The sequence below is a fragment of the Alligator mississippiensis genome, chromosome 3 (assembly GCF_030867095.1).
Source record: "Alligator mississippiensis isolate rAllMis1 chromosome 3, rAllMis1, whole genome shotgun sequence".
Classification (NCBI taxonomy): Eukaryota; Metazoa; Chordata; order Crocodylia; family Alligatoridae; genus Alligator; species Alligator mississippiensis.
The window spans coordinates 72,757,917-72,779,441 of record NC_081826.1 but is presented as its reverse complement, the minus strand read 5'-3'; the positions used below and the strand labels follow the sequence as shown (position 1 = coordinate 72,779,441).

The 21,525-nt window shown below is 45.6% G+C and overlaps 1 protein-coding gene across 1 annotated transcript in view; it reads left to right on the top strand.

Moving 5' to 3' along the window:
- Positions 1 to 21,525, top strand: part of RP1 (RP1 axonemal microtubule associated) — a 354,720-nt gene that overhangs the window by 86,013 nt on the left and 247,182 nt on the right. Inside the window, exons 5-6 of the mRNA XM_059724092.1 lie at positions 12,914 to 13,077; positions 19,969 to 20,055. Coding sequence (XP_059580075.1) covers positions 12,914 to 13,077; positions 19,969 to 20,055 — 251 coding nt within the window. The remainder of the gene's footprint in view (positions 1 to 12,913; positions 13,078 to 19,968; positions 20,056 to 21,525) is intronic.

The following is a 21,525-nucleotide window of genomic DNA, read 5'->3' as shown; positions in this document are numbered from 1 at the left end:
CACATCTATAACCTGAGTTGTATGTTGCCAGCTTAATGCTTATAAATTATAGCAGAATGCAAGGGTGGGGAGAGCTGTAATGACTGAATGACTTTCATCAGTTTTTACTCACTGGGCGTGTCTACACAAGATACTAAATGCGCAGGAGACTAATTCTACTGCGCATTAATGCATCATGGCAAAAGCTGTGCTATTGTACTATTGTAGTAGAATTAGTCTACTGCACATTAGTGTCACAAAAGGGTGTGTGCCAGTGGTCCTGAGCAGTAGTGCCAGTTACTGTGCATTGAGTTAATACCTGTTATTAGAGATACTAAACTTAATGCACAGTAACTACAGTGCATTAATGCCCTTGTAGTTGTGCTGACACAATTACAGGAAGGACAGCACTTCTGATAATATAAGAATGCTGGAGTAGAAACACTGAGGGTGAGGTTACATGTTACACTTAGCCCATACTAAGAGCACTTAAAATGTGAACTTCTGCACGTTGAAGCTCATTAACTCAATCTAAGGGCCCTCTGGGGCCAGATCCAAACGTGCAGGCATGTTTGATTTGTGGTTCCTCAAACCTCTTTGCAGTGCCACAAACCACATGCCTGGCACATTAAACTGTGCCCCATGTTGCAAATGGTAAGTGTTGAGGCAAAATTTGCTACCGGGTACTCCCAGTAGCCACCCCCCTCCCCCCCACAAATGCTGCAAAAAAAGTGGCATTGCACATGTCATGGGAGCATGCACCAACAGCCATGGAGGCTCAGTCCTCCTGGTAGATGTTCTGGCTGCTGCTGGCAGCCAGTGTCTCCCTTCCTTTAGTTCTGCTCTGGCTCCTCCAGCATGCTGGGAGCTGGGAGGAACAGGAAACCAGCAGTTTCCCTAAAGTGGGGCACTTTGCCTTGCAACAAAGCACATGTGTAGGGGCATGCACAGTGGCAAAAAGGAACAGCACAAATTTGTGCTGCAACTTTTTTTGCTGCTGCAAGCGCATACCCTTGCACGTGGGGACATGCCCCGAGTGTCTCAAAGTGATGTCACTTCAGGTAAGGTTAACTCTGGGCTTTGTTACCTAACTTGTGTTAGAGTAACTTCAGTCTGCTCTAGAGATGAAATGAGTAATTTGCAGTCCTCCAGCATCCAAGGATGCACTGCTCTCAGCTCCCTCTTCCCTCAGAGTAGGGATAGAGCTTAGGCATCATAGCCAAATCAGAGCTGTGCAGGCAAGAAATAATATTAACATGCTCATAGCATATTCTAGCTTTAAGACTGCTTAATATTCCCCAGATTTAGTATGGCATACATGTAATGTGTAATTTCACTCTGAGCTGAATTCAGACCAGGTGAAAGTAGATTACTTCAGTTTTTAATTTGGATCACTCTCTCCTCTACTGCTGCAGACTGTAATTCTGTTTACTCCTGGTCCCCACTTTCCTCTGGCATCTTCTCATCTAGTTTCTGTGCCGTTGGCTGTTTTTAAATTTTTTCAGCCTTTCAGATCAGGACCTAGCTGCACTTTGGAAAGAAACATGCAGGATTTTGTCCTGGGTTCAGCAGTTTTAATTTATTCCTCACTGCCTTACAATAATGTGTTCAAACTCTGACAGTTCTGGGAAGTTCTGGACTTTAACCTGACAATAAGAGTGCCCGTCAGCAGCTTATTTTATAATTTAATAATGATCATATAATTATTTAGAAAGTCCTTGGCACAGCAATTGGCATACACACAGTGTACTTCTGAAGACATTGTTGGTATCTAGTTCAAGCATCTCTTTAAAAAGTTATTCAATGTGAGGTTTCATTGTAAATGTTTTGTAATAGGCACATAGCTTCTGTACAAATATGAAAGTGCTTAAATTCCTACTCTTAAACGATACAGCTTCTTTCATGTTCTACCTGTCATATTACAATTTATTTTAACATTTTCAGAACACGACTCTCAGAGAACTTTACAATTAACTTAATCTCAGAGCACTGTCAAAAGATGAATAGTGTGACAAAAATGAAATAATTGAAAACAATGAATTCATTCAGATAGGTTAGCTATACTATCCTAAGAGAAAGTAAAACTTTATTACCAGCATTGAAATGGTGTTTCTGGTCAAAGTGAAGTCAACATCCCAAAACAACAGCTTCAGAAGACCCAGTGGGTGAGTCTACACATTTATTAATGTCATAGAATCATAGAAGTAGGGTCGGAAGGGACCTTGCAGATCTTCAAGTCTGACCCCGTGCCTGGGCAGGAAGAAAACTGGGCTCAAATGACCCCAGCCAGGTAGGCATCAAGCCGCTTCTTAAAGACCCCCAGGGTAGGAGCCAGCACCACTTCCCTTGGAAGTTGGTTCCAGATCCTAGCCGCCCTAACTGTGAAGTAGTTCTTACGGATGTCTAATCTAAACCTACTCTCCAACAACTTGTGGCCGTTATTCCTTGTTATCCCGGGGAGTGCTAGGGGAAACAAGGTCTCCCCCAAACCCATCTGGTCCCCCCTAGTGAGTTTATAGACGGTCATAAGGTCCTCCCTCAGCCTTCTCTTGTGAAGGCTGAACAGGTTCAGGTCCCGTAACCTCTTGTTGTAGGGTCTGCCCTGCTGTCCCCGGATCATGCGGGTGGCCCTCCTCTGGACCCTCTCAATGTTGTCCACATCCCTCTTGAAGTGGGGTGCCCAGAACTGGACACAGTACTCCAGTTGCGGCCTGACCAGTGACGCGTAGAGTGGGAGGATCACCTCCTTAGGCCTACTTGAGATGCACCTGTGGATGCATAATAAGGTCCGGTTAGCCCTGCCGACCGTGACCTCGCATTGTCGGCCCATGTTCATCTTGGAGTCAGTAATGACTCCAAGATCCCTTTCTGCCTCCGTGCTCTCAAGAAGGGAGTTCCTCATCTTATAAGTGTGCTGCTGGTTACTACTGCCCAAGTGCAGCACCCTGCACTTGTCAGTATTGAAACGCATCCTGTTTTTGTTAGCCCACCCCTGCAACCTATCCAGGTCTTTCTGCAGTCTCTCCCTCCCTGCTAACGTGCCCACCTCTCCCCATATTTTGGTATCATAAGCAAATTTGAACATGTTGCTTTCCACCCTGTCATCCAAATCGCTGATAAAGAAATTGAACAGCGCGGGCCCAAGGACTGAGCCCTGGGGGACTCGGCTGCCCACTTCCCCCCAGGTCAAATATGACCCGTCTACCACCACCCTCTGAGTACAACCCGTCAGCCAATTCTCAATCCGTCTGACTGTGTAGGCATCGATGCCACAGTCACCTAGTTTTTTAATGAGGATGGGGTGGGAGACAGTGTCAAAGGCCTTGCTTAAATCCAGAAAGACTACATCCACGGTGACACCTGCATCCAATGCTTTTGTGACCTGATTGTAAAAGGCAATCAGGTTGGTCTGACATGACCTGCCCCTAATGAAACTGTGCTGGTTGCCCTTGAGCATCATCCCAGATGCCAGCCCATCACAGATGTGCTCCTTGATGATCTTCTCAAAGAGTTTCCCCAGGATTGAGGTAAGACTGACGGGCCTATAGTTGCCCGGGTCCTCCCTCCTCCCTTTTTTAAAGATGGGGACCACATTGGCTATCCTCCAATCATCTGGCACCTGGCCCGAGCACCACGAGCTCTCATAAAGCCATGCCAAGGGCCCAGCAATAATCCCTGCTAGCTCCCTCAACACAATGGAGTGGAGAGCATCTGGACCTGCTGATTTGAACACGTCCAGCCCCTCCAGTAGCACTGTAACCCGGTCCTCCTCAACCTTAGGTTGTGAGGCATTCCCTTCGAGTCCATCTTGAATCATGGTGGGGGAGTCCCAGTCCCTGCCCAAGAAAATGGAGATGAAGAATTTGTTAAAGAGGTCTGCCTTCTCCTCTGGCGCGACCACCAGATTGCCCAGCGTATCTTGCACGGGCCCCACATTTCCTGGTGCCTTCTTCATCCTCCCTATATATTTGAAAAAGGACTTTTTATTATCTTTGATCTTGGACGCTAGTCCTAGCTCTATGTCCGCCTTAGCTTTCCTAACAGCCCCGCTACAGGCCTGAGCAGTGGAGGTATACTCGTCTTTGGAGATCGCCCCCACTTTCCACTGGGTGTACTCCGCCTTTTTGGCAACCAGGCGTTCCCGGACATCCTTGGTGAGCCAGGGAGGCTTTTGGGCACTCTTGCCCTCCTTGCTTCTTGTTGGGATCATCACCTCTTGGGCCCTGAGTATCGTCTCCTTAAGGAACGACCACTCATCTTGGGCACTGAGTTCCCCTGCCCTCGAGAGCCCCAGTGCCTCTCCCACCAATCTCCTCAACTCTTTGAAGTTGGCCCTCTTGAAGTCTAGGGCTACCGCCTTACTGCAGGCCCTTGTCACCCTTTACTGGATGATGAATTCCAGCAAGCGATGATCGCTGTCACCCAGGTGGTCAAGGACCTGGAGCCCCCTTACCAGATCATCGCCTGTGGCCAGGACCAGGTCCAACAGGGCATTTCCTCTGGTGGGACTATGCACCTCCTGGGTTAAATGGAGGTCCTGTATCTCGGCCAGGAACCTCCTGGATCGGTCCGACCTGGTTGACTGCTCCTCCCAGCAGATGTCTGGGTAATTTAGATCACCCATGACAACTACATCCCTTGCCTTAAGTGCCTCTGCAAGCTGGCCCGAAAATTCCCAGTCCAGCTCCTCCCCTTGGTTGCGGGGTCTGTAGTAGACCCTCACCGTTACATTCCTCTCCCCACGACCCCCTTGTATCTTGACCCAAAGCACTACAGCTTGCCCCTCCTCCGACCCCATTTTGCTGGCAGAGGATGTGAATTGCTCTTTGACATAGAGCATCGCACCCCCTCCCTTCTTTCCTTTTCTATCCTGCCTGTAGAGCCTATAGCCCCTAATGCTCACTGCCCAGTCGTGGGATGAATCCCACCACGTTTCTGTGATCCCTACTATGTCTGGGTTTGAACTGGCTATTCTGACAGTGAGTTCCTCCTGTTTGTTCCCCACACTCCGAGCATTAGTGTAGAGGCACCTGAGGCCTCCTGAGGGTGCTCGTGCCTTCCTCCCACTCCCAGGACAGTTGTGGTCTCCTGCTCCTCAGACGTTTATACTTACCTGTGCTTCCCTTCCTTTTGTCACCCTGCGTGCTGGTGAAGCATCCTCTCCACTCGAAGTGGCCCCTTCCCCTGGTGAAGCTAGTTTAAAGCCCGCTGTTGCAGGGCACCTCAGTGCTCTGCTCCTAGGGAGTGGAAACTGCCAGGGAGAGAGAGAGCGAGCCCTGGCAGGATATAACGAGCCCAGCTGAGGGTTGCCAGGGTAACGAGCACAGCTGCGGGTTGCCGGGGCAACTAAGGAGAGCCAGCTGCCTGTAGGAGGCAGGGCCTGGCCCTTATAAAGCCCAGGGCTGAGACCAGGCTGGTAGTTCCCTGCCAGTAGCTGGAGGGGCAAGAGCTAGAAGGTGAGAATCACAGGAACTGCTCTAGCTGGGTGAAGGATGGCAGCTTGAAGAGGTTTGAGCACCATGGTTCTGCCAGGAGGCTTTATGTTTGAGTTATAGCCAGGAGGCTCGAGTTTATGTTTGGCTTTGATATTACACCAGTGGTTTGGGTGAGGGTATAGGAGTTGGAGAAGGCCTCATAGGGACCCACAGGGGGTGGGACCCTGGCGCCAGTGAGGGTGCAACTTCTCGGGTGCGTAGACCCCAGCCCCAGAGAGGGGCGGCTTTGAGAAGCCCCGGGACAGGTACAGCAAGCCCCAGAGGAGGCAGTATTATTAGGAAGCCCAGGACGGGCACAGCAAGCCCCAGAGAGGGGGCAGTGTTATGAGGAAGGCCAGTGCGGGTGCGGTGAGCCTCTGAAGAAGGGCTAGTGCTGCGACAAACCCCAGAGCAGGGTAGAGTGCTGCGGTTGCCCCTGGCGAGAGGGGGTAGTGGCACGGTAAGCCCTGGGAGAAGGGGGTAGCAGCATGGTGGGCCCGAGTCAGGGGGCGTTACTGAGAAGTCCCCAGAGTGGGCGCAGAGAGCCCCAGACAGGGGGCTGTATTTTAGAAGCCCGAGTTTGGGTGACTTTGCAGGGGGAGCCCCAGGAGGGGGCACTAGTTTAAAGGCCCCAGACAGGAGGCAACACTATAGAGAAGGCCCCAGAAAGGGGCAACATGACGGGGAGGCCCCAAGTGGGCTCGGAGAGCCCAAGAGAGGGCAAGAGTACATAGAGGAGGCCCGAGACTGTGTGTGTGTGTGTGTGTGTGTGGATGTATACACAGACACATCCCAAGCCTCGCTGATGGGGTAGACGCTGGTGCGTGGTATTAGGGGTTGGTAGGAGCCACACGTAGCCCATAAGGCTAGGGTGCCTGGGGAGCACCCATCATACTGGCGGACCCCCAGGGGGTCTGGGAACACACAGGGACAGAGGTCCCAGCTAACTGTGCCCAGGGAACCATAAGGCAGCCTCCCAACTTTACCTTGACATCAAAGATGTGGCGGGCGAGAATTTGAGGGTGCCCTTGGGCTGACTTGGCACGGTGAGGGAGCCGTAAGGAGATCACGGCCCTCCTGAAGGAACCTGCCGTGACACCCGCTTTGCGAGATTAGCCAACCTAGAGGAAAAGATACGTCTGCTGTTAGGGGAGAGGTGAAGCCCATCCCGCCCCAGCATGCCCTTCTTACAAAATGTGCTGTAGTTGTTGGATAATGAAGTACTAAATCAATGTGCAGTAACTTGTACTACTGTGCAGTAGCACCAGTGCATGGGTTTTTTTGGGTGTTAACTTCGCAGTAGCCTAATACTACTGTGCAATAGGACATTGGCATGGATTTTGCTTGCCACGCTACTGCTCAGTGTTATTGAGCTGCTGAGCAGTTAGTATTTCATGTAGATGCACCCTGAATGATGCTAAACAAATGTTTGCTTGTACACTAAAGCAGTTTATAGAAGTATGCAGGGATGTGTGCAAGGACATAATGTAGAACAGGAGTACTCAAGCCCCAGCCCACCAGCCAGATCCAGCCTAAGAAGCCATGTCACTAGCCTTCAGGGCTCTCCACAGGTCCAGAAATTTGGCATTGGTGGCAATTAACATTGCCACCACTCTCCCACTTCCAAGTTTCCCAGCTCCATGTAGTTGGATCAAGACCCTCCTGGACCAGCACTGTACTTTGGATTGGGCCTATAGACCACATGAGGCCCACAGATGGACCTGGAGATGTCCAATCTTTTCACTCCACAGGCCAAATGAGCAACATCACTGACATGGAGCAATGCTTGGAGTTGGGACAGATAGAGAAAATTAAGACAAAATTGAGGAAGGGAAGGGTGGCAAATGAGTGGTGAGCCCTGCATCCATAACTCTGATGTGCCAGCAATCAATCCCCTTCTCAAACATTTTGACTAGGCAGTTATGGCTCAGGTCTGTAGTCAGTGGCAAAGGGAAGATTTTTTTCTCTGAGTACCTAGTTTTTATCTCATTTAATCAAGCTTCATGTAATAGATAGTTTGTTTTATCATTTACATTAGGAATTTAGACAATTATTGGCTTTTATTAAGGGGAGCTTACAACAGAGGCACAGCCAGCAGGGGAATAAAGGAGACATGGTCCTCTTTTATTGTGTTGTTGATGTTTGTTTCAAAGCTGGTGCAGTCTCACTTTGGTTCTTCCTACTATCTTTAATGTTTTTATACTATTAATATACAATGCCATTGTCTCAAAACAGAGGTTTTGTTTGAAATACTTTGACATAGAACAAAGGTATTATTGAGTTCCAGAAGCACATAAGCCTGGACTCAAAGTGATTTGTGTGCACTGGCTGCTTTTTAGTTGGACTTTTTATGTGCCATTACTTTGATGTATGATGCAGCAAAGTCCCACTAAAATAAAAAGACGTGTAAAGGCCCACACATTTGGGCACGGATCTGTGTGTTCTAGCATCTAGGCAAGAATAGACCAAGGCATTTGAAAATGTACTTTCACTGTTTTGAATGAGTTGTGCTGGTTAGCTTTTGAATCCTGCCTAAGGTCTATTGGGATACACAAAATGCCTGATGGAAGAGAATGAAGGCCCATTTACCTTTACCAATAGCATAGTAGTGAGGGCACTTAGCCAAGAAGTGGGAGATATGAGTTAGAGAACAGCCTCGGCTTGATGGGGTGAGAACAGTATCCTCACCTCCTGTATAGAATGGGCCAAGATGAGGGCATCCTTTGCTTTTTCCACTGACCCACAGGGTGTCCATGAAAGAAAGGACAGCAAGCAAGAAGAAGTCCAGCTCTGTAGTTCTGGGAAGAGGGAGTCTGCCCCCTAGTCTGGCCCCTAGGACTGTTTATACATTTGTATTCAATAGTTATTGGATGAAATACATAAATAGCACTGGAACTTAGTACCAGTACCCAAGATTCAAGACAGGACTCACAACAATACATTCCATATTAGGCTGCCAAATCTTTGTCAAATCATCATCCTTTCCTAATCATTGTTTCAGACTTCTGCAAAGAGATGGTACCTCAGTTTGAACATAGCATTTTGTGTGAGAAATGCAGCTTGATTGGTAATGCTCCTTCATTTGAGCTTAATGCATTATTTCTCATGTTGATATTCTATCTCAGGTCTTGATGCGAAAATGAGTGAGGCCCTTTCACACTTAACTCCAAGGCCACAAAGCAAAAGATGTTCCAGTATAGGCTGAAAACATGTTAAATAACAGAAGACATAGCACATACCAACATGTATAATCTGTATTTAATTGACCCCAAGGAAGTTACCAAATACTCCCTTTTCCCCAGTCTCCAGTCTTTTAAAATACCATATATACTTGGATATAAGACAGTTCTGAGTCTAAGGCAACCCCGCAATAATTGGATTCTATTTATAAAAAATTTGTAAATTTGTTGTAATTTTCCAGGTATAGAATCTAAGTATTGGATGGTTGTCTTGAATCCTGCCCCCAACACTGCTACAGCATGGAAAGCAGTGGCTGGGGAGGGGGCAGGGTCATGTGGCAGGGGGAATGAGATGGGCCCCCTGTTACCAAATTTGTTCATTACTTTGGGGTGTGCTCATTCATTAGGGATAGTTTCTAGGGTCTTGGTGATTCTGTTAATGTGCTGTTTGTGTTACTATATGGAGCTGTATTTCTCCCTTCTGCAAGCCCTCACCCCCAGTGGAGCCATCTTGCAGGACTCAATCTCAATGGGACTGGGTTTCTCCAGTCACCAAATCAGTCATACACACACAAATTAACGTGACACGCCTGACGTGGCCGGGCTGATCAGCATGGACAGAGTGACACCCTCATATGCCAAGAATCAGTTCATAAGAGCAACAATAAAATGCAGTCAGACACAAGCACACAGGTGAACAAAATCCCTCTGAATCGGGCTGGGTATCCAGCTGACACCCTCATGGGCCAGCATTCAGTTCATAAGGGCATGTGTGAGTCAAACTGGGTCAATCAGCCTGTACAAGCTGATCCCCTTATGTGTTTCAAACTCAGCACGTCCCAATCTTTGGCCTCTTGATGAGCAGACCCCACAATAATTTGGGCTTCACAGGGATCTTTAGCATAGGTAAAAGAAGCGTTGCTGCAGAGCACGGGAGGAAAGAGAAGCAGAGAAGGAAAAAATATACACAATTACTACCAGTTTGACTATAAAAGTTATTTTTTGTTAAGCATATGAAATATAAAATAGTACTAGTAGTAATAGACATGCAAAAGAAAAACAAACACCAACAATGACAATACTACTCTGGTTTCACTAAGTATTTGGGGAAACTTAGCTCAAGCTTAACTAATACAGTTCAGGTTCAGAAGTTTATGCCTGGAGAGAAGAGAGAGAGAAAGCAAAAGCTGGGATCTCGCCTAGTCCACGGTACTCAGGCTGCAAAGCTGACAGGCACAGTCCATAGCACAATCCTTGAAGAGAGAGACGATTTGCTCTTCCAGCGTCCCAAGAACGACAGGGGATGGTGTCAGCACAGGAGTTTTCTTCTTCTTTCCTTTTCTCCTTCTTTCCTCCTGCTGCTGCTGCTTTTTGCAGCACACACACTTTCAGATTTTTATACCCTCAGTTCAGCTGCTTTGAAGCACCCTCAGTAGTGTAAATCATTGTCTTTTCTATTGACAAGGGGTTATCTGGTTTGGGCCATCTCAGGAAACTGATTGATAATTAGGAAACACTTAAGATTAGGGAGTAACCCAAATACTTGGGAGCCAGCTTGAGATTCCTATGGATGGCAGATATACTGATGGGATATCTCATGGTTTCTTCAGGAACAATAGATAGCTTGCAGCATCAGGATTTTGGATTTTTACTTGTTGTGCACAAGCCTCAGCTTAGCATGACTTTTCCAGATCTTACTATAGTCTTTTAACAGACTTAAGACAATTATTGGGGTGCTCATAACCTTTTGTGGAGAGGACTCCCACCAGTCGTCTCGGGAAAGATATGACAACACCTGGGATTAGGGCTCCAGCAGGCTGGATGCTGTGATGAACCCTTAACCATTGTTCCAATGTTGCCCATACCCCCTCTGACTCGGTCTCTTGCCTCAGCATTCCCTAACCCGGCAACCGAGTTTTAGTCAATCAAGTTTAAATAGGCCTCCCATAGTGGGACTGGGGAATGTACGGCCCGAGATGCCTATTAAACTTAGAGCTGTGTGTGTGTGTCTGGGGGGGGGGGAAGTCCTTAGCAAATCCAGATTAGAACTGGTCTGATAAATGCTGAGCTGGGTGTGTGTGAACATGGGTTGATTAACATTTGAAGCACATATTTCCCATCATGCAGTGCTCCCCTGCTTCTCCGGTCCCAGAATTCACTGCAGTCTCTGCTTCAGGCTTTCTGTTCTCCATCTCTCATGTAAATGAATGGTCATCTGGTTCCATCTCAGATGTAAATGAGACCTAGGGCAGTTGTTCACTCTTGTCACCCTTATCTGGAGAGTTTTAGGTGTGTCTCTCACTGCATATTAATCAGTTTCGTTTAGGTAGAGGAGGGGAGGGAGGTGGGGGTGAGTCCTTTGTGAGTCAGACAGACTGCATCCTGTGCCAGGGTTGCCCAAGAACACAGAGCTGAGACGTAACACCCCTTGCCCTCTTCTCCCCTCATTTCTTTCTCCTGCAGTCTTCCTTCTCATCTGCCATCTGCACCAGCCCCCCCCACTTCCAGCCTCTGCCTCTTCCCTCCCCCAAACTCCCCAGTCTCTGCCTCTTCTCCTCACCTCACCCACAACCTTATTGTTAGATGCTGCTCCATAGCTCCACCCTGGAGCACAGGATCTGGAAACTCAGTCCTTGCCTGGCCATGCAGCAGTGTCAGTGCTGTTCATTGGTTGGGCAGACAATATAGCAGTGGCAGCACTGCTGCTTGGCCAGGCAGGGGAAAGTATGCCCAGGAGAGACCTCGGCCCCAGCCCAACCGGAGCTGTGCCTAATAGTAAGGGGAGGGGGAGGGGGAGGGGGAGCAGGGCAGGAGGCTGCCATTGGTGTGACTCTAGCCCCAACATGGGCTCAGGGCTGGAGTCAGAGCCGTAGTAGCTACTTGTTCCCCCTCTACTTAATATGCAAATATAAGACAAAGGGCTTATTCCTGCATGCTGATTGAGGGGGGAGAAATCATCTTACATTGGAGAAAATATGGTAGATTATCACCTACTCAGTTTCCAGTTATTTATGCCATGGTGTTTAAGTAGTGCAAAGTTATATTTTATATCACACTCAGCCTACTGTGGGCTAGGTGTCTGACCCTTATGTAGGCCCACAATGATGGAAGGAAGGGTGCCAGTAATTTCTGAAGGGTGCAAGAATTTCTTATCATGCAATAACTTCCCAAAATAGCAATACCTGCAGCATCCTTCAAGCCAAGTGTTGGAAGTGGTAGGATGTAAGTGGAGCCTTGTTTCTGCAGCTTCCCCCTCCCTGACCAGTTGCCCCAGAGCCTTCCTGAATTCAGCACTCTTTAGGACAGAGACATCTTTTCTAGGTAACTTCCATGGGACTGCTGGGGGCTGAACTTTCTGGCAGCTCATAGCCACACTGGTTCTGTGTAGTCCTCACACCTTTGCCTGTTCTTTACAGGATCCCAGGAAGGGCTGGCAGTGATGCCACAAAGACTTGGTCTGAGCCTTTTCCAAGGATGCAGGCCTCCTTTAGGAGAGAGTTTTCTCATAGTTAGCTGCCTGTTAGCAGGTTGTGCACCCTGTTGCAGTTTTCAGGAGAGTTAGCTCTAAGTTCCTCAGATAGAGGATGTTGGTTTGTTTTGTGTAAAATAGATCTAGCCTCTCTAAATATTAGGAGAAGAGCTGCTTTCCACACTGGCTACTCCTTACAGCTTACTTCTCTTTCCCCTGCTTTCTCTTTTGGGGGCTTTCAAAACTTTCTCAAATGCCCCAGAGCTGATCTTCCTAAGCATGACTGGCTGCACCTTCTTAAAGGAATAGATCACAAAGTTCTTGTGCAAAGTTCCAGGCTCAATTATTAAAATAAATGCTATAGGCTGAAGAGAACCTATATAAGAAGATTAAAACCTAGATTTTAAGGCATTAAGGAGCCCATCTCCTATTTTAGGTAAATGGAGCCTAAACTCCATTAAAAAGGTCTCTGTCAATAAAGATGTAGTAATAGTAGACTTTCAACAGTGAGAGTAGTTTAAGGGTGTACATGTATATCTAAGGTAATAGAAAGTTTACTTAATGCTATAGTCATAATTTGTGAGATAATATATTAATTAATGTGAATAGACTATCACGTGGCTTATGCACAAGAGGTATCACAACTTTAATTCTTCAACTTGATTGTAGGGTTTTTTTTAATAGAGCATATATACATATGCATGCACATATTTGTCTGACATTATTTGCAATTCTAATTGCTGAAACAAATCTTGCTGAGGTATAAGTTCAAGTAATTTTATCAGTCTTTTTTTTTTTTAATCATTTTATAGCTGGGAAATGGAAAGTGTCAATCCTTACCAGTGATATGCAATCTGCAGGGACCAGCTCAAAGGTTTATATTACATTGTATGGGGATTGCAGTAATTCAGGACCCATCTTTCTTTATGGAGATGGAGAGAAACTCTTTCAGAGGGGAAATGAAGACATCTTCACTGTAAGTAATAAAAAATCAGCACACTATTGTCCTATTGTCCATGATGTCCTATCAAGCTACATAAAATGTATAAAGTTATGTGGTTAGAAGAGTAGTCGGTTTTTGTGCCGTGGAAACAAGAAATACTATTTTTTCTAAAAGCCAGTTAAATGCGTCATATTCATATTTCTTGAGGAGATATGATCAATTACTTTATCTAGAAGCAAATAAATAAATGATAAAGTACCATATTTACTGGAATCCAAAATGAGTTGTTTTTCCTCATTCAGCATGGTGGGAAACAAGCCCCTTGTCTTGGATTTGAGTACAAGGCTGAGAGGATGGGGGAAAAAGTGACTGCTGTGGCTCTAGCTTTGGCTTTAGCTCTGGTCCCAACCTGGGTTTGGGGTTAGAGCTGGAGCCATAGTTGCTGCCCCACCTGCCTCTGGCCTGTGCTACCTCTTTCTCCTGCCTGTCCCCCACCCACCTTTGTCTCCCCCTCCTTGCTCCCTATTGCATTCTCCTTGCCACCTCTGCCCTCCTCCCCTTGTTGCTTGCCCTCCACTGTGGCTCCAGTCCTGCTCCAGCTCAGGGCATGAAGCACATCCTGGCTCTGCCCATGTCTAGCCCAGCAGAAGTGGTGGCAGCTCCAGCCCTTGCCCCAGTTCTGACCTGGCCTGGGACTAAGGCTGGAGCTGTCAGTGCAATTGCCACTGCCAGAACTGCTACTTCTAGGCTGGGCAGGGGCTGGAGCCCAGTATGTGCTCTGTGCCCTGGGCTTGAGCCAGTATTGGAGTTGTGACAGAGGGCAAGTAATGGTGAGGAGGAGCAAGCAACAGGAGGGGTCAGGCAGGTGGGAGGAAGGCACTAGTGCGGAGACAGGCAGCAGCAGGGGCAAGTGGTTGGGGGGGCAGTCCTAAGGGGGTGCAGGCACTGGATGGCAAAGGTATGGGGGCTGCAAGTGGTTGGGGATAGCAGGCATTGTGGTGAGATGCTTGGATGGGCAGGCAGTAGCGGGGCAAGTGGTGGTGGACAATGTACGAGGAGGCAAGGGACTGGGGTCAGGCTGCTGTTTTCCCTGCTGCAGTGGTGGTGTGGGGAGTTGGGGCAGCGGGGGGACAAATTTAAGGTGATCCTCCAATAATGAGATTTCATACATGAAAACTTATAATTAATTTGGGGTTAGTTTTCAAAACTTTAAATCTGAAATCAAGCAGTTGGGCTTAGAAATACCTGTGTGAAATCCTTGCAGCCCCATTTAAGTTAATAAAGATTTTACAGCTATAACTGGGTTTGGGTTATGCCTGCCCAGGACCCTTCCTTTCTTCACTGATATGTGTAGCCTCCTGCATCCCACAGCCAATTTGTGTGCCCTTGCAGCTGGAGAGTGTGAGGGGGCAAGAAATAGATTACTGGAAGTTCCATCTACCAGCAAGGCCGCCCAGGCTTTTGGGGCCTGGGGCAGATGTGATGTTGGGGGCCCTACCAGTGCCCCCTACAAGGACCCATATATGTGTGTGCAAAGTTGGGGGACCACATGAGAGAATTCTTGCATGCACGCATCATGTGAGAATTCTCACATGCAGCTCCTCCCTCCTTTGCCCTGGGAAGTGGAAACAAGTGGGCTTTCCCTGCTTGTTCCCATGGCAAGGAGGGCTAGGCAGAGAGAATTTACCTTGGAGACAGTTACTAAAGTAAAATGACATTAACAGTTTGCAAGTGAAACATTTATTAAACTTATGCTTATGAGAAGAGGAAAGTTTAAGTAAAGTATTTCTTTCTTGCCTTCATGGATGCAAAGTCTTCAATTACATCATCATAATTTATTTGCTTTGCAAGTGTGTTCTCCACTGAGAGCATGATCAAATGGTTCAGCCTATCCTCCCTGATCGCTGACTGCAGGTAGTTCTTAATAATCTTAAGCTTACTAAAAGTGCATTCCCTGGATGCAACAGAGACTTGCAAGGAAATAAGCATTCTCAAGCAAATGCATATCTAAGGGAACACAGATTCTACACCTTTGCCATAAATCCGACTGAGAAGCTCAAGTGCAGTGCCCATGACCCCTTCAGAGGTGCACAAATTTGAGTCTTTCCTGATTTCGTAAAACAGGCAAAGTTCTTCTTGCAACTCATCCTTGTTCACATCTCATGGGTATGTGGTGGACAGGGACTTCGCAATTTCTTCATCCTCTGCAAGAGGTGGTAGGTCAAATATGGTTGAGAACAAGCTTGAGAGTTTCCCCGTGGTCTCAGCAAGGCTTTGGAGATCTGAGGAGCATATCCATGGCTGCGATGAACACTTCCACCCTGAATTTATCTTCAAGGGAAGAAATTGTGTTCTGTGTTGGCTGGCTCATCGTGGAAACGCTTTGTCCTTCGGATTCTTCTGTGTGTTCTCTTGAATTTGGTGGTAATACCTAGCCTCTCATCGATGACCTTAGCTTCTGTGAGAAGACTTGGCCAGGAATCATTCAACTATTGAATTTCTTCCAGGAGGCTCTTGACATGTTGTACTTCTTCTTCATGGTGATCTTGGATCCTTGAATAAGCTTGCTTTGGATATTGATGGACTGCAATCTCTGGTACCACGCTGTAGTCAGAAGGATGAACTCAAAGGATTTCATCCACTCAGTGAGACCTGAAACATCACCCTGCGTTTCTGCGGTCAACTCCAATTCTTCCTCAATTTTGAAGAATCCAGCATCCCTTTAGATTTTTTCATGAGGGGACAAACAGCATTGATTCTTGAGCTCCATCTAGTTGTCGACATGGAGTGAAGAGAGAGTCCTGCAGTTTCCTGAAGAATTTCCCATATTGCAGGACTGCATGAAAATACAGTATACAGCTTCTGTACATTTCTGAAATATGTTTTCACTTCAGGGCTCTTCATGGCATGAGTACCACATAGGCACTGCAGGGTGAAAGCAATGCCTGAGGATTTTCATCCTGTATCATAGTTTTCACGTCCTGGTATTTCCCAAACATATTTGAAGCATTGTTATACCCTTGGCCTCTACCGTTCTGCAACTCTACCTTACACTACACCAGTACTTTCTTTATCTGCTCCATCATGTCTCTCCTTTCTTTTTATCGCAGTCCACCATTTTCAGTCCACCTCCCATTTTCCATCTTTTTCATGTACATATCTCACGATAAACACCAGCTGCTCAGTATGCAAGACATCAGGTGTCCCATCTATGATGATTCCATAGTAGTGAGCATTTCTCACCTCCTCAAGAATCGTATTTAGTACTTTCTTGACACAAACCTCCAAATACTCATTCTGACTATGGACATGTAGTGTGCTTGCATTCATTCCCCAGCCATTCGATGCTTTGTAACAGTTTGAAGGTGGCAGTTCAGATCTTGATTGTATTTACTGATGAACTGTACAGTAAAAAGGAAGACCCGCAGTCATCATGCCTCGGAACGGCAAATTTTGCTCTGCTAGAAACAGGGTAACATCAACCAGACCTCGCAACACTTTATGCCACTCTTCCTTCTCTGAATACATACCCTTTTCAAGAGCATTATCAGTGGTTCCTTTTCCACTAAGAGCATTTACAAGATCTTTCCACTGTAAATAATGGTGAAGATGACCAGAACTGGTAAAGCTCAGGTGCAGATCCAGAAACCAGATAAATTGTCTCATTTTTCTCATTTGATGCTATGTCTCCTTCAGCTTGCACCACCAAACCTGACTCATTTTCCCATTTTTCTGCTACATCACTGCTTGCTTCCTTTATGATATTTTCATGATCAAAATATTCTTCATCCCCTGCAAGTGGCGCGCCACCTGCATCACCTATTCCACTTCCAACTTCCTTATTTCTTTTCACCACCCATCCACACTGATCCAGTGTCTGCCTCCCCTTTTCATCCTGAGCTTTTTTTCTCCTTTGTCTCCTTTCTTTTTGATGCCCTGGATTGATAGGTGTGCTTCATTTTTTCTTTCATGAGGATAAGAGGATAGGAATAGGGTTGTACTTCTCCTGAGCACCTCCAAGTTCCAAACCCTTTCTGACAGAGCTTCTCTTTCCTACCAGTTTCCTGGGACCTGGCTCAGTCTCCCAGGTCTTCTGGTTGTGGCCTGCTGGTTGGCTTCCTCCACTACTCAGGAAGGAAGGATTCCTCCCTTAAGGTCTAGCCTCACACCACTCCTAGACCTTTTCCATGTGGTGCCTGCCATAGAAAATTACTCTCCAGTGGGATCTTGCCGGGAAATTTTAGCTGGTGCTCATGCAACCCCCATAAGCTGGGCTGTACTTGGTTCAGGCGTGTGGGTGTGGCAGAGAATAAGCAGGCCCTGCCCCTGCTTAAGGAAAAAGAAAGTAACTGCTGAGAGAGCAGACAGAGGAAGGGGGATTGTCTTTATACTGTTGCTGGAGAATAAACTTGTATATTTAGCCTTTAACCCCTTGATTAAGGGCATTGTGAGACTGGTCATATTCTTATGGGCCTTAGTAAGCAACTGCTTACTTGCTGCTGTTTGAAGGATGAGAAGAGTGTAAGTCATCTCTACAATACTGAAAGCAAGATTTGCAGTTTGGAGCACAGGCTTCTTCAATCAAGAAGGACTTTATTTTTTTTTTCCCAAGAGATATATAGACATTTTCCCTTTAAGTACTTTTTGAAGTGGGGAAATATGTGAACCTGAATATGTGTTATGTCCAATGTTCTTATTTTCCTTGGCAAATATAAAGAAAACTATATATATATATATATATATATATATATATATATATATATAATTTTACTTATTATATTCTTGCAAATTCATTTCTGACTTTGGTCCTTAATAACCCACAGAGCTTGCATTCAATCACGATTGAACTCTTTCCCCTTGAGGTCTTCCTGTGACAACAGGCTGGCTCTGCCACAGATCCCTCCTTAAAGCCTTCCCTGCTCCTTCTTTCCTCTCAACAGACTCTGTAACCAGGGCTACTTGGCCTAGGCCCTAGACTAGGCCAGTCATAAGCCTGCCTGATCAATCTTGTCTCTACGGCTGCCCAGAAATAAAGAAAGATGTTACCTTACCGTGACTGGTTTAGACCTCTCCGCCCCACCCCCCCTTGGACATCAATGCGACAATGTATATTTACTTCATGGTCAGCGACGGGTCCCATAATATCACAATTACATGTTGAGAATGATTTAGTGTCATCTCACACTCGAATACACCAATTTCCTCTTTTTTATGAAAACAAAATATCAAGAATTGTGGTGAGCGATGTCACAGGGCAGGGGCCAACGGTATACACAGGAGCTGAGGCAGGGGGCCCTTGCTTTGCAGGGGCCTGGGGCAAGTTGCCCCAGTTCCCCCTCCTCCCCCTCAGCCCCCCCCCCGGGCAGCCCTGTCTACCAGAGCAGCACCTGTGTGTGTGTGTGTGTGTGTGTGTGTGTGTGTGTGTGTGTGTGTGTGTGAAGAGGCTGCTGGGAAAATAGTAGGTTATCATTACTGTTAACAAGAGAAAAGATGGACAGAACTTGTGATGTGACCCTTCCTGGACTGTGGTTGAGACATCCTGTCTGCTCCTCAGTTTCCCAGCTGTGAAACAAGGGCAATGAAACTTCATCCTTTAAAGCTGTGAGGAGAAATAGATTAAAATGGTCACATCCACTTAGGAGGGGCTCTATAGGCAGCTGGCACAGAGAGGTATTTTAACATGAAGTCATCTGGACAGAAACCTAATGGTCATGAATTCTGAGTGTGTTCAAGGGACCTGCAGGAAAGGAAATTGGTAATAATATAGTTGCAGCCAATTATCAGCACAATTGCAGCCAAATGATCATACACCACCAATAGCTTTGAAAATGGCCATTATGGCTGACAGATTTCAGAAACCCAAAGCAGTTTCAGAGATTCTGTTGGCCTCCAATGAATTGGGATTGCCTTACAATTAGAGCAAACCCAGTTCTTCCTTGTTGTCCTTGTTTTTGTTGTTGGATGCTTTTTGGTTCCTTTCTGCATTTTCCATGGCTGCTAATATCCTAGAATTCTTTTTGACTAGTTTTGTGTGTGTGTGTGTGTGTGTGTGTACGCACGTGCGTGCACACACACATATGCACCCAATAAAAACATATATATAAGTAAAACATCTATCTATCGTAAAAAATATTTTAGGATATTAGGGGAAGAATTCTAGGATATTAGAATATCCAGGAATATTTAATTTCTGCAGGTTCCCTATACTAATTATGTATCTAACTATACTGTCAAGAGAGAAAAAATCTATGATGTAAATGGTGGTCTTTGGCTTAATTTTGCCTTGGGTTTTCTCCCCTGGGTCTGCCTCTGATTAGATTGCCATGCCAGAGTGAAAGAGAAGAAGGGGAGCAATGTGGACATTCTTCTTATTCTGCTGTGTCTCAGTGAAGGATATTTCTTTATCCTCCAGGGGAATTTGTACCCAGGGATATGGGTCACATCCAGATTTCTAGTACAAATGAGATCAAAAAATGAACTCTCTGGAAGGTTATGGAAAATAAAGCAAACTCCAGGGGGCAGAGGAGATCATGAAAAGAAATCATACAACAGAGAATGAGGGAGTCAGTGGAGAGTTTTCAATTCAAAGGATGAACTGTCTTTTTATAAGAGCACCCTACTTCATTCTGGGTTTCTTAAATAATGTGCATGCCAAGTTTTTTCACTGAGGTCACTGTGGTTACATGTAGAACTGAAAGCATTAATAGCACTCATAAGAGTTAATCTTACAAACACAGATTTATGAGATAATTACTGTAAAACAGAACATTTTGTATCAAGAGACCCCATTTTTAACACAAAGATGTTTGATTACAAACATATTTTTAAAAAGAAACATTACCATTATCTACTAAACTAATTGTTCTATAGCATTTTTTCTATGTTCTAGTTTGATACATTTAATCCATTGTTTTCCAATTATAGATTGACACTGCAGACATAGGAGAGCTCTATAAAATACGCATAGGACACAACAACTCTGGAGAATCACCTTCCTGGCACTGCGAAGAGGTGAGGACTCTGATCAAGCCTTGACTCTTATGTAAAATAATCATTATTATGACATTCCAAAGCTGCAAAATATAAATATTGGAAAAATCCTGGGAAAAAAGTATCTTAGCTGATATTGATGCTTATTGTGGCATTTGGAAAATGACTTAGGTGGACAGTTCTTATGGAGAGTTCATGCTAATCTAAGAGCAATATTGCAAAAGTTTCTAGGGCAATATGGAAAGCCTGAGCTCCCATTGGAGTGGAAAAGCTATGCCTTCCTGGCGCTGAAGTACTAAGAAAAGTCTTAAAGGGTCACTACTTCTTATACTCAGTGATGACAATGGAGCAGCCAGCAGTGTCTTGTCAGGTGAGGTAAGTATGGGTAGGAGAGAGGCTAGGGGTGGAAAAGCTGACACCTAAGATGTGCTTTATGGAAGTACATATTTATGTTTATTGGAGGTTTTGATTTGCATACAGTGTGACTTACAAAATGGACCTCCCTGAGCAGGTCCAGCAAAGTCTGCTTTGTGTGTTATGTATCTCTTTAAATTCAGAGATTAGAGAAGCCTAGCCAAAAAAGAAAAAGACAGGGGGAGTGGGGAGGCAGGAGGAGGGGAGGTACTTTTTCCCTCTTCCCCTTCTTTCTTCTAAGTTTACAAGGTGGTAGATCTTAATTAAATTCCAATATCTCAAAGAAAGGAAGAAAAAAAACAAAACCTCAGCGCTTCAATGCATCCTATTGATTCTTACCTTACAGAGATTGTTTTATCTCTTTACTGGTTTTGTCTCTAAAATGAAAACAACAGATTTAAATCATCAATCAGTCAAAGATTTTAGGCAGCAGCCTGTTAATGAGGGTTCAATCATTCCTCTGTTTTTTTAGCTTTGAGGAAAGGAATCAAATAAATTGACTATCCGCTTGAAGAATTCTAAAACTTTGTGTGGAGGAGACCCAACATATAGTCTCACCACTTTTTTGGGATTCCACAGAAGTGAAGGAGCAGCTTTTGGCTGGTCAAACAAATTAGTCATTTTTGTCCCTTGGAATTCCTTGCATTTTTCTGCAGAATTGAAATCGAGTGATAATATTGGGTTATTCTTGCTCTGCAAATGACCCACTACTGATCTGTGTTGTGGTGCAGAGGTACTAACTGTCCATGAATAAGCCCCAGTATCTGTGGTTTTCATAGCAGATCTCATGATATTCTGATAGATTAGGATCTCTGTGTAACTGCAAACCCCTTTTGTGTGTAGGATGCTATTTTGCTAACTGTGAGTGAGCTTTCCCTTCCCATATGTTTTGCCACAGGAGGTGATGATAGGTTTTGGGTTTGCCAGTTTTCTTCAAGAAATTTGGAGAGCTTTGGTGAATCTGTCACAGTCATTCTCTTTTAAATATAGTATTTGGACAGTGAAAGATTGGAGAAGGGTGTAGAAGTGTCCAAGAAGACTGGGTGTATTTGGAAATTTTAATGAAAGAGGCACTAT